Raw genomic sequence first — 13,517 nt, 5'->3', positions numbered from 1 at the left:
ACAATGCCCCATCTATGGTATTAGGGTGTAAGCCGTGTACCGGGGTGGGCTCCTCAGGATACAGTGAAGTCACAAATGAGGAAAGCAACCCCAACACCAGCTTTTGTCACAACAGAATTTTACTTAGAGGTGGCAAATAAACAAAACCACAAATGCTGGAATATACAATAAATTTACATACACCCAGCCCAAAGGCTGAGACCCTTGTGCTGCACAGCACGGCGCCTTCTGATGGATGAAGGTAAAAGGTGTAGTAATTTACCTACTGGGGGGCACAACTAAGCTGCCACACCTTACCTGTTATTACCCTAAAAGAGCAAGAATCAGTGTATGGGTGTATGGTATGGGCTAGCCTGCAGTGCAGCACAACAGCTTACAATCTTACACAAATCTACAGTATTCCCCCTCCCATAACTGGTCCTGTAGCACGTGCCTGAGTATTCCTTCTGAGCAAAACGCCAGTCTGGCTTGAGTTTGTAGGATTTTATCAGCTCTCCAATGTGAAATGTCACTTAAGTTGTGGAGTCCTTCCAATGATCAGTAATAACACTTGTGGCCTGACACAAACAGCGACCCTAACTAACTATAGGTCTGTCTCAGTCCTACAGGTGCCAATACTGAAATGAGGTGTGTGCACAATCTTACCGACCCGAGTCTGCTTTGCATCTGCTGGTGACTCTGAACAGAACAAATGTCTCTCCACTAAGCATGCAGTATCACAGAATATATATTGCTTAGTTCCTCAGCTTCCTGGCAGCAATCTTTCTTTCTTTGAACAGGGTTAGCATCTTGAACACCATCAGCTTCACTCAACTGAATTTCTGATTACAGAGGGCTGTCCTCACATCTGATTGCATCGGATTCTCAGATCACACAGCCCCCCTTCTCTCTCTCAAGCATGGCCACTCTCCTCTCCTTTTTCCTGTTCACTCTCCAAGTGTAAAACCCCACCCCTTCATGAATATAGAAATCTCTATGCAGTCTGAGGCTGTGTTAGAAAAAACAGTGACATCTGGTGGCTAAACTGCAGAATGTCAGTCAGAATGTTTTTAATTTACTTCAATCAGTGTTCAAACAAGGAAAGCTGTTTCCCCATCAAACAAGGGGAGGAATTGTGCCCAAATTGTTGGTGTCAGTGGGAGGAATTGTGTCCCATCATTGGTGTTAATGGGAGGGATCGTGCCCCATAGTTCATGTCATTGGGAGGAATTACACTCCATCATTGGTGTTATTCAGAGGAATTGAACCCCATTTTAGGTGTCAATGGGAGGAACACTACCCCATTGTTGGTGTCATTGGGAGGTATTGCTCCCCATTGTTAGTATCAGTGGAAGGAATAATGCCCCATCACTGGTGTCAGTAGAAAGAATAGTGTGCCATCAGTGATGTCAGTGGGAGGAATAGTGGTCCATTGCTGGTGTCAGTGGAAAGAATATTGTCCCCTTGTTGGAGTCAGTGGCAGTTATTATGCTCCATTGTTGGAGTCAGTGGATGAAATAGTGCCCCAAGTGTCTGATAAAAACAAGGAAATGGCTGCATCCTGCCCACGAGCCACAGTTTGGAGATAATAAACAGAGCTCAAAGGAAAGAACATTCTAAAAGCATGTTCCAACATGTATTAACTATCACCACTGGACTAACTAATCAGTGATTGGCTGAGAGAATAAAAATTCACAACTCAGTTTATTAACGCTTCTCACTCAGACTGCTGGAGCCTACACAATGATACTTCGCAGAAGCAATTAATATGGTTTAAACTCAGTAAGTTTTGCAAATCTCAGAAACATGAACAAAACTTAGGCTGACTATAGCCAAGCTGCTTTGAGCCGACCCATTATTAAAGTAAGGATGCCACTACTTAAGGATGATTTAAAGTGATACTATAGATAATTTTTTTTCCATGTAAATAAATGTAGCACCCTCCTAGTTCAGCTAGGGGGAGCTAGATCCTAATGGTTAGATAGGAGCCGTTAGCTGTTGCACAGAGCAGATAAGTATAGCAGCTACAACGATTGCACAGAGTGGCTCCTTACCTCCGTTAGTAAAAGATAAATTTTTAGAGGTTTAAATATAAATTACTGTATCACCCAATATGTGGCTTCCATCCAGTAGCCAAAAAACATGCAGACCAAAAAGGGAATTGTGAAAAGAGATTCACAGGAAAGCAGCTACATTATGAACAGAATGCGATACTCAGAAAAAATTTCCAAAAATGATGCTTTATTACACTTAAATGATTGACACACAGGCAATCGCCTTGGTTAACCATCACCTCAGTATGAGACAATACACACAGACCTAAAACCGTTAAAATCACACCAAGACCGGTCTGAGTAAATGTGCTGCAAAGGCTATGACCACCATAGTCTAAAGCATTTGCAGCAATAGCACATTGGTTACACTCCCTATAGGAGGTGTATACAAAAAATTATACCATAGGTATGTAATATCACATGCTATATAGATATAAGAGCATATATTATTACCATATAGGTTACACTCCCTGAAGGAGATTTTCCAAAAATTATACCATGGGTATATTATCACATGCAAGCAAAAAGACAAATACAGTTACCATCTGGAGAGAAGCATAACCCTAAGCCTATATAAGGCAATGTGGGTAAAACATGGACTGAAAATGGGGAAATAACCCCAATAATATTATAATGGATACATGCAGTATAACCCTATGAAAGCACAGGTGGTTGAGGCCCATTTATCTGAAATAAACGTGAATAGTTGCAAGGATTCTTATAGGTGAAAGAGTCCCTGTAGTTGTCTTGATGGAGAAATAGATGCAAATAGCAGATAGCAAAGGCCTGCTTTATATGGTTTCTTCACCACAACATGTGGACTGCAAACCACTTTGATATTTGAAGCAAAATAAGGCCCAGTAGGTCTTCCGCCCATTGCAATATACGTAGTATGCCTTGTTTCTATATAAAGCACCATAATGTCCCCATCCTGTAATAAGACAAACGATATAGGAATAGTCACTTTGAGAGCTCTCACTCTATTGTATATATAATATAAATCGCAAGGTGCCTTTATCCATTAGTCCTGTAACAGTCCACTCACCACCTGTGCAGAGGGTAGTAGAAAAATGAAATAACCATCATAAGTACTGCCGTGTTGATCCAGGGAACTACCGCTTACATCAGCCGACATTTCATGGGTTCCGACCTCTCCATGGCGCCTGTACAGCTTTTGCATGACTCATGGCATGTGAAAATGGCTGCCTCCTTGTTGGTCGGCGTGCATATCGCCAATGCGCATGACCGGAAGTGACGTATCTGACGTATGACGTCAACGCGTTTCGCCGATGGGCGTATCTCACTCAGCTTCGTCAGGACCAATGAGACTCCTGCATTCCAGCTTCCTATTTATAGTGGGTTAGAACCCACCCACTTATGCAAATTATTAACTTGCAGCTATTCTCATTGGGAAGAAAGGGGCTAATTACTTAGCACAGTAGCTGGTCATTACTTAAATATAAAAGAACAGGCTGCTGGATATATCAAGGAGAGGAAAGGTTTAGCAACTCTATTAGTATTGAAGGAGATAGAAAATTACCGCAAACTCACCAGAAGATGGCGACATTAATAAGGAAATCCCTCAATATGTCTATTTCACTAAAGATATCTAAAGATCACAATAACAATTACCACAAAACCACCAGAAGATGGCGATGTTAATTAGAGAATCCCTAAGTAGGGTTATTTCACCAAAGATACCTGGAAATTACAATAACCATTTATTAACATACAGCTATTTTTCAATAGAAAGGAGGCTAATTAGCTCGATAGCTGATCTTTTATCGTATTTAAATTTAAATTCAAATTTAAGGCAAAAGACAGTTGAACACCTACACAGAGAAAAAGGCTTATCATGTTACTTAAATATGTTATTTTAACATTAATGGAAATAGAAAATTACCACAAGTTCACCATAAAATGGCAATATAAAATAGAAAAAGAACCATGTGAAGCTATTTGTCTAGAAATACCTGGAGATCACACTCTACATTTAACCCCTTTGGGTACAGTGTATCAAGTTTATATATCCAATATTTTTCCTTTCTTAATAATTCTTTGTCAAAATCACCTCTCCTTTGGGGAAAATGCAATGCATAGAAACCTTTCACTTTTGTACCATCCAATTTACCTCCATGGTGCTTAGCATAGTGTTGAGCCAGATTACTCTCAGGATCATTGGATCTGATATCTCTAAAGTGTTCACCTATTCGTACTTTAAGTTGTCTTTTAGTCTTCCCAATATACATCTTTTTACAGGGACAAGTCAGTATATATAATACTCTTACTGTAGAACAATTTATAAAACTTTGAATTTTATAGTGAGTGCTATTTCTTGAATCACAAAAAGAATCTGTACGATCCACAAATTTACAGATCTGACATTTTCCACATTTATACATCCCTTTAGTACGTGATTTCAACCATGTTGTTTGCCTTAACGGTTGATAATCAGAATGGATAAGGAGGTCACCAAGATTTGGCGCTCTTCTTGCTACCATTTGGGGGCGCCCACCTACAATTTTACTCAGTTTAGGGCATTGGGTTAGAATCTTCCAATGCTTCTCTAATATTAGTTTCACGGCCTGCCATTGAGCTCCATATTGAGTTATCATTCTAACAGGTTGCTCACTTGCTTTAACCTTCTCATCCTTTTTTGGGGACAGTAAACTCTTCCGGTCAGTTTGATATGCTCTTCTCCGAGCTTTTCTAATTTGGGAATGAGAATAAACCCCGTTCTCTAAACCTTTTATAGAGGTCCTGCGCTTCCATCCTAAAGTCATTAATATTTGAACAGTTTCTCCGACATCTCAGGAACTGTCCTACCGGAATTCCTGAAATAAGTGAACGTGGATGATAACTTCTAGCCTCTAATAGGGTATTAGCTGCAGTTGGTTTTCTAAACGTTTTTGTAAGGAGTCTCTTGTCCTCAAGTCTAATTTCCAGGTCAAGAAAGGAAATACACCTCTCATTAAACACATATGTAAGTCCAATATTGAAGGAGTTTTGATTTAACTCCTCCATAAACATTTTTAATTCCTCTGATGTTCCTCTCCATATAAGGAAGACATCATCAATATATCTCAACCAAATCTGAGCATGTGCAAGAAACCCTGCTGACCTGAAGACAACCTGCTCCTCCCAAAAACCTAGATGTAGACAGGCATAGGCCAGGGCCCATGGTGCCCCCATACTTGTACCTCTAATCTGTTGATAAAAGGTATTGTTAAATTGGAAAAAGTTATGTCGTAATGCAAAATCCAGTAACTCACTAATAAATTCGTTCTGTCCCCCTAAAGTGGGGTATGTTTTATCGAGAAAGTAGAAAGTCGATCTCAAACCACATTCATGTGGAATTGATGTATAAAGTGATTCTACATCTATTCCAACTAGAATGGAGTTTTCACTTATTATTAAATTCTCAATTTTAGCCAGAACATCTTTAGTATCTCTTACGTAGGAGGACAAATTAGGGACCATATCTTTGAGGAACAAGACAATGTATTTCCCTGTTTTGTCTAAGGGACCATTAATGGCAGAGACAATAGGTCTACCTGGAGGATTTTCTTGGTTTTTATGTATTTTAGGGATAATATAAAAGGTAGGATGATTAAATTCCTCAATTCTCAGATATTCAAACTCCTTGGTTAAAAGACCCACCTCTTTACCCAATGTTAAGATAGAGTTTAATTTTTTCACCACTACATGAAAAGGATTAGTAGTTAATTTCCTATATGTAGATGAATCTCCCAATAGGCGCTTCACCTCTTTGACATAGTTTTGTTCGTTTAAAATAACTACATTGCCCCCCTTATCACTTCTCTTAATTACTATATTCTTGGTCTCTTTTAATTCTTTAAGGGCTTTTCTTTCTTTTTTTGTAAGATTATCACCAATTGGCATTCTCCACTCAAGATTTTTAAGATCATCTGCAACTAAATCTAGAACTGCCGATATTCTCATGTTGGAACGTATTTTTGGCATTTTAGTCGACCTAATATTTAGATCGACTTTTCTGATCACATCATTGTGATTATCCAGTTCTGGTTCATTCTCATCACAATCTTCACCTTCCTCCATGAGAGATATTAACATATCGAGCATTTTCCGATCCTCCATGGAAGAATCCGAACCCATGTCCTCCAACAAAGTGGGATTGCCATGTATCAATCTTAGAAATACTTTTCTTAAGAATAAATTGACATCTTTAAATACTTCAAATTCATCCATGGGAGTCACTGGTGAAAAGGACATACCTTTATTTAATAAAGTAATATGTTCTTTTCTGAGTGGAAAATTAGCCAAATTGATTACCTTCTTATCATGGGTGATTTCATCAGCTACCTTTTCTGACTTCTTGTTCTGCCTTTGTCCTCCTGATGTTTGTTTTTTAAGGATTCCTCTATTTTTCTTTTTGGTTCCTCTTCCCATCTGTGACTGATTGATTCGGGGAAGTTCTCCATCCTGTTGGTCTAAAAAAGATACAGATTTACCGAGATTTTCTGAATCACTTTCACTAGACATGGTTTCCCCCATTGATCTAGAGTGTGAACGAAAAGCTCTTCGTTTAGATCGACTTCTACCTCTTTTTATAGTAAGGTCAAAAATCTCTCCTGTTTCCCAATCTTTGAGATCACGTCTAAATTTAGTTTGTTTAGTGGTTCTAAGATTTTTTTGAACCTTTTCTACTTCTTTTTTAAGTTGTTCATTATATTTTTCAAAATTCTCCTGATTTTTGAAAGGATCTAATCCTTCCACACTTTTAGTGATAGCCAGATCCAGTTCTTCAAGTTGCAGTTTTTCTTCCTCAACAATAAGCTTCATACCTTTAATTCCGTGTTCTATGCACAGCACCTTCCATTTCTCTAAAAACCTTTCACTATGCAGATGTTCAGCAGGGACAACCTTATTCCTCAAACCACGTGGAATAATATTCTGTCTAATGTAGGCTTCCAAGAAGCATACATCCCATTTCCGGTTGAGACGCTTAATAACCAACTTTTTGTGTTCCCGAAACTTCATTTTAATATCTTCATCTTCTGTAGTCACACCAGGACCTTCCGCTACAAAAGCTTTGTGCATTTCTAACTCAACTTCCTCTCCTGGTATAAATGCCATGAGAAAAACCTTTCCTCTCAATGTATTCCAGCTGCCTTATATATAAAAAAACTCATCAACTGAGGTGATGGTCAACCATATTACCAAAGTCAAAAAACCTCTATAGGAATAGGTCCATAAGAACTCAAAAAGACACAGTTAGTAAAAGATGGGAGGAGCAGGTTGTCTTCAGGTCAGCAGGGTTTCTTGCACATGCTCAGATTTGGTTGAGATATATTGATGATGTCTTCCTTCTATGGAGAGGAACATCAGAGGAATTAAAAATGTTTATGGAGGAGTTAAATCAAAACTCCTTCAATATTGGACTTACATATGTGTTTAATGAGAGGTGTATTTCCTTTCTTGACCTGGAAATTAGACTTGAGGACAAGAGACTCCTTACAAAAACGTTTAGAAAACCAACTGCAGCTAATACCCTATTAGAGGCTAGAAGTTATCATCCACGTTCACTTATTTCAGGAATTCCGGTAGGACAGTTCCTGAGATGTCGGAGAAACTGTTCAAATATTAATGACTTTAGGATGGAAGCGCAGGACCTCTATAAAAGGTTTAGAGAACGGGGTTTATTCTCATTCCCAAATTAGAAAAGCTCGGAGAAGAGCATATCAAACTGACCGGAAGAGTTTACTGTCCCCAAAAAAGGATGAGAAGGTTAAAGCAAGTGAGCAACCTGTTAGAATGATAACTCAATATGGAGCTCAATGGCAGGCCGTGAAACTAATATTAGAGAAGCATTGGAAGATTCTAACCCAATGCCCTAAACTGAGTAAAATTGTAGGTGGGCGCCCCCAAATGGTAGCAAGAAGAGCGCCAAATCTTGGTGACCTCCTTATCCATTCTGATTATCAACCGTTAAGGCAAACAACATGGTTGAAATCACGTACTAAAGGGATGTATAAATGTGGAAAATGTCAGATCTGTAAATTTGTGGATCGTACAGATTCTTTTTGTGATTCAAGAAATAGCACTCACTATAAAATTCAAAGTTTTATAAATTGTTCTACAGTAAGAGTATTATATATACTGACTTGTCCCTGTAAAAAGATGTATATTGGGAAGACTAAAAGACAACTTAAAGTACGAATAGGTGAACACTTTAGAGATATCAGATCCAATGATCCTGAGAGTAATCTGGCTCAACACTATGCTAAGCACCATGGAGGTAAATTGGATGGTACAAAAGTGAAAGGTTTCTATGCATTGCATTTTCCCCAAAGGAGAGGTGATTTTGACAAAGAATTATTAAGAAAGGAAAAATATTGGATATATAAACTTGATACACTGTACCCAAAGGGGTTAAATGTAGAGTGTGATCTCCAGGTATTTCTAGACAAATAGCTTCACATGGTTCTTTTTCTATTTTATATTGCCATTTTATGGTGAACTTGTGGTAATTTTCTATTTCCATTAATGTTAAAATAACATATTTAAGTAACATGATAAGCCTTTTTCTCTGTGTAGGTGTTCAACTGTCTTTTGCCTTAAATTTGAATTTAAATTTAAATACGCTAAAAGATCAGCTATCGAGCTAATTAGCCTCCTTTCTATTGAAAAATAGCTGTATGTTAATAAATGGTTATTGTAATTTCCAGGTATCTTTGGTGAAATAACCCTACTTAGGGATTCTCTAATTAACATCGCCATCTTCTGGTGGTTTTGTGGTAATTGTTATTGTGATCTTTAGATATCTTTAGTGAAATAGACATATTGAGGGATTTCCTTATTAATGTCGCCATCTTCTGGTGAGTTTGCGGTAATTTTCTATCTCCTTCAATACTAATAGAGTTGCTAAACCTTTCCTCTCCTTGATATATCCAGCAGCCTGTTCTTTTATATTTAAGTAATGACCAGCTACTGTGCTAAGTAATTAGCCCCTTTCTTCCCAATGAGAATAGCTGCAAGTTAATAATTTGCATAAGTGGGTGGGTTCTAACCCACTATAAATAGGAAGCTGGAATGCAGGAGTCTCATTGGTCCTGACGAAGCTGAGTGAGATACGCCCATCGGCGAAACGCGTTGACGTCATACGTCAGATACGTCACTTCCGGTCATGCGCATTGGCGATATGCACGCCGACCAACAAGGAGGCAGCCATTTTCACATGCCATGAGTCATGCAAAAGCTGTACAGGCGCCATGGAGAGGTCGGAACCCATGAAATGTCGGCTGATGTAAGCGGTAGTTCCCTGGATCAACACGGCAGTACTTATGATGGTTATTTCATTTTTCTACTACCCTCTGCACAGGTGGTGAGTGGACTGTTACAGGACTAATGGATAAAGGCACCTTGCGATTTATATTATATATACAATAGAGTGAGAGCTCTCAAAGTGACTATTCCTATATCGTTTGTCTTATTACAGGATGGGGACATTATGGTGCTTTATATAGAAACAAGGCATACTACGTATATTGCAATGGGCGGAAGACCTACTGGGCCTTATTTTGCTTCAAATATCAAAGTGGTTTGCAGTCCACATGTTGTGGTGAAGAAACCATATAAAGCAGGCCTTTGCTATCTGCTATTTGCATCTATTTCTCCATCAAGACAACTACAGGGACTCTTTCACCTATAAGAATCCTTGCAACTATTCACGTTTATTTCAGATAAATGGGCCTCAACCACCTGTGCTTTCATAGGGTTATACTGCATGTATCCATTATAATATTATTGGGGTTATTTCCCCATTTTCAGTCCATGTTTTACCCACATTGCCTTATATAGGCTTAGGGTTATGCTTCTCTCCAGATGGTAACTGTATTTGTCTTTTTGCTTGCATGTGATAATATACCCATGGTATAATTTTTGGAAAATCTCCTTCAGGGAGTGTAACCTATATGGTAATAATATATGCTCTTATATCTATATAGCATGTGATATTACATACCTATGGTATAATTTTTTGTATACACCTCCTATAGGGAGTGTAACCAATGTGCTATTGCTGCAAATGCTTTAGACTATGGTGGTCATAGCCTTTGCAGCACATTTACTCAGACCGGTCTTGGTGTGATTTTAACGGTTTTAGGTCTGTGTGTATTGTCTCATACTGAGGTGATGGTTAACCAAGGCGATTGCCTGTGTGTCAATCATTTAAGTGTAATAAAGCATCATTTTTGGAAATTTTTTCTGAGTATCACATTCTGTTCATAATGTAGCTGCTTTCCTGTGAATCTCTTTTCACAATTCCCTTTTTGGTCTGGCTCCTTACCTCCCTTTGGGGGTTTTCCACTGGCACTGTCTGCTCTAAGGGGCACCCATGTGTGTGCGTGCGCTAAAGCCAGGCTATGTGACTCCATAGACACACAAAGCAGATGTAAGCCACGCTCCTGCTTCTTCTGCACAGGCGTTTGACTGACAGCCTATGCCTGTGGCTCCTCTGCTGTCATTGTCTCCTGTGAGACCATGTAGTGATAGCAGTGGTTCTGCAGCCAGGACAGTGCTGGAGCGGTGAGAGGAATCATGTACGTGTTTAGGGATGCGGGTGATCGAACAGTTAGTGGGACATTTGTTCCTTAATGCCGGAAATGTATAAAGGTAAAAAAAACAAACAAACAATAAAAAAAACCTTTTAACTTTGGAACCACTAAGAACGAAGGGCTCACGTGGTGGAGCAGGTTTGAGAAGAGGGGTCTCCATAAATGGTGCATGAAAGATGGTAAAGCTTTTACATCTAGATTATACTCATGATGAAATGTAATATCTTTTCTCCCTGCAGACAAACATAAATAGTGATTTTGTGGTGAAGGCGAAGGGGAAGGGGAGAGCTTCTCTATCGGTGAGTTTAGGAATTTTTACTACAGTTTTTCACATGTCTTGTTGTACAATATCTTACTGTTTTAGATATCTTAATGGGCCACATATACTGGCTGTGGCAAAATCTCATATTAGTCACTTAGCCTTATAGCAGATTTTTATGTTTTTTTTAATGTCAAGGGTTGTTTTTAAGATGAAATGGGATATTTATGCAGTAATATCCTGCAGGACACTAAGCCCTCATGGACAGTTATCAGAGACCTTCTGTTGTCATACCGCTGGGCCACTTTTTTGCCAATTTATATCCTTACTGAAAAAGTGTGAAAATGCCTCTGAGTGCTTGAAGGGTAACCCCAAAAATCTATGGCGATAGACCCCACAGTGTGTAGCCTTCCAGTACCACCACCACCAACAACAAATTAGTTAATCAACCAAGGTTCCATGGAACCCTAGGGTTCCTCCAGAGGTTACTTGGATTGTTCTTTGAGTGGAGCTAATTGACCTCCCATTTGATGGTGTTTACATAATTCTGGGCCAATGCCACTTGACTGAACTAGCTGCATGACACCAAGATCTTTTTAGCTCACGATCCTACGGTCTGACTTCTGGAAGCTTTAGATGAGAAACTATACTCTCCGCCAGTATTTACTGCTATCTTATGCCTTCTTCATGTTGCTGGCAAACAGATTGCCCGGCTTTCCCAATACCCCCTATAATCCCAAGTCAACTCTATCGTAATCCGTGAAAACATTCCTTACCAGCACTGTAATGCTCCTACAAAATTCTCAAAAATTTGGCAGATGTGGCTGGACACCCTGGGCGTAGCCTCCTTCCAGTTAATTCTAAATAGGCTTCTCCGGATATAATTAGCCAAAAGTACAGAGTTAGGGATTGGGTACAATTATGGGTCTTTGACGAGTATGGATCACATGTGCATACTGTATGTGAATTATCTATCTTTCCTTTTTCAATACTTTGGCTACGTGTGTATATGTTTAGCACTTTATACAACATCATATAAAAACTTTATACACTACTCAAAAAAAATTAAAGGAACACTTTGAAAACACATCAGATCTCAATGGGCAAAAACCTCATGCTGGATATCTATACTAATATGTGTTAGGAATGTAAGGATGCCCCATTGTTTGAGGGAAATTAAAATTATCAGCCTACAGAGGACTGAATTCAAAGAGACCCTGAAAATCAAAGTGAAAAAATAATGCAGCAGGCTAGTCCATTTTGGTGAAATTTCATTGCAGCAACTCAGAATGGTACTCTGTAGTTTGTATGGCCCCCATGTGCGTGTATGCATGCTTGACAACATCGGGGCATGCTCCTAATGAGACAACGGATGGTGTCCTGAAATATTGACTCCTAGATCTGGACCAGGGCATCACTGAGATCCTGGACAGTCTGAGGTGCAACCTGGCAGTGTCAGATGGACCTAAACATGACATCCCAGAGGTGTTCTATTGGATTTAGGTCAGGTGAGCGTGGGGGCCATTCAGTGGTATCAATTCCTTCATCCTCCAGGACCTGCCTGTATACTCTTGCACATTAGGCCAGGCATTGTCATGCAGCAGGAGGAACCCAGGACCCACTGCACCAGTATAGGATCTGACAATGGGTCAAAGGATTTCTTCCCGATACCTAATGGTAGTCAGGGTGCCATTGTCTAGCCTGTAGAGGTCTGTGCATCCCTCCATGGATATGTCTCCCCAGACCATCACTGACCCACCACCAAAACAGTCATGCTGAACGATGTTACAGGCAGCATAACGTTCTCTACGGCTTCTCCAGACTCTTTCAGGTCTGTCACATGTGCTCAGGGTGAACCTGCTCTTAACTTTGAAAAGCACAGAGCACCAGTGGCGGACCTGCCAATTCTTGTGTTCAATGGCAAATGCCAATAGAGCTCTATGGTGCTGCGCAGTGAACACAGGGCCCACCTCAGGCCACCCTTATGAAGTCTGTTTCTGATTGTTTGGTCAGAGACATTCACACCAGTGGCCTGCTGGAGGTCATATTGTAGGGCTCTGGCAGTGCTCATCCTGTTCCTCCTTGCACAAAGGAGCAGATACCGGTCCTGCTGATGGGTTAAGGACTTTCTACGGCCTTGTCCAGCTCTCCTAGAGTAACTGCCTGTCTCCTGGTATCTCCTCCATGCTCTTGAGACTGTGCTGGGAGACACAGCAAACCTTCTGGCAATGGCACGTGTTGATGTGCCATCCTGGAGGCGTTGGACTGTCTGTGAAATCTCTGTAGGGTCCAGCTATGGCCTCATGCTACCAGTAGTGACACTGACCCTAGCCAAATGCAGAACTAGTGAAAACCAGTCAGAAAAGATGAGTAGGGAAAAAATGTCAGTGGCCTCCATCTGTAAACCCATTCCTGTTTTGGGGGTCATCTCATTATTGCCCATCTAGTGCACCTATTGTTAATTTCATTAACTTCAAAGCAGATGAAACTGATTAACAACCCCCTCTGCTACTTAACTGACCAAATCAATATCCCAGGAATTTAATTGACTTGATGCTAGACTCGGATTAAAAAGTGTTCCTTTTATTTTTTATTAGCAGTGTACAATTGCCATGAAGTTTTTATTTT

General features: G+C 39.9%; 1 protein-coding gene across 1 annotated transcript in view; it reads left to right on the top strand.

Annotated features, from left to right (window-relative positions):
- The window catches only part of LOC149453933 (venom factor-like), a 374,515-nt gene that overhangs the window by 317,566 nt on the left and 43,432 nt on the right, over positions 1-13,517 (top strand). Inside the window, exon 31 of the mRNA XM_089687988.1 lies at positions 10,870-10,929. Coding sequence (XP_089544114.1) covers positions 10,870-10,929 — 60 coding nt within the window. The remainder of the gene's footprint in view (positions 1-10,869; positions 10,930-13,517) is intronic.

Source organism: Staurois parvus, unplaced genomic scaffold, assembly GCF_062004578.1.
Source record: "Staurois parvus isolate SC_StPar_1 unplaced genomic scaffold, SC_StPar_1.0 ptg000444l, whole genome shotgun sequence".
In the NCBI taxonomy this organism is placed as follows: domain Eukaryota; kingdom Metazoa; phylum Chordata; class Amphibia; order Anura; family Ranidae; genus Staurois; species Staurois parvus.
Note: the sequence above shows the minus strand (reverse complement) of the source record. Positions and strands in the feature narration are given on the sequence as shown.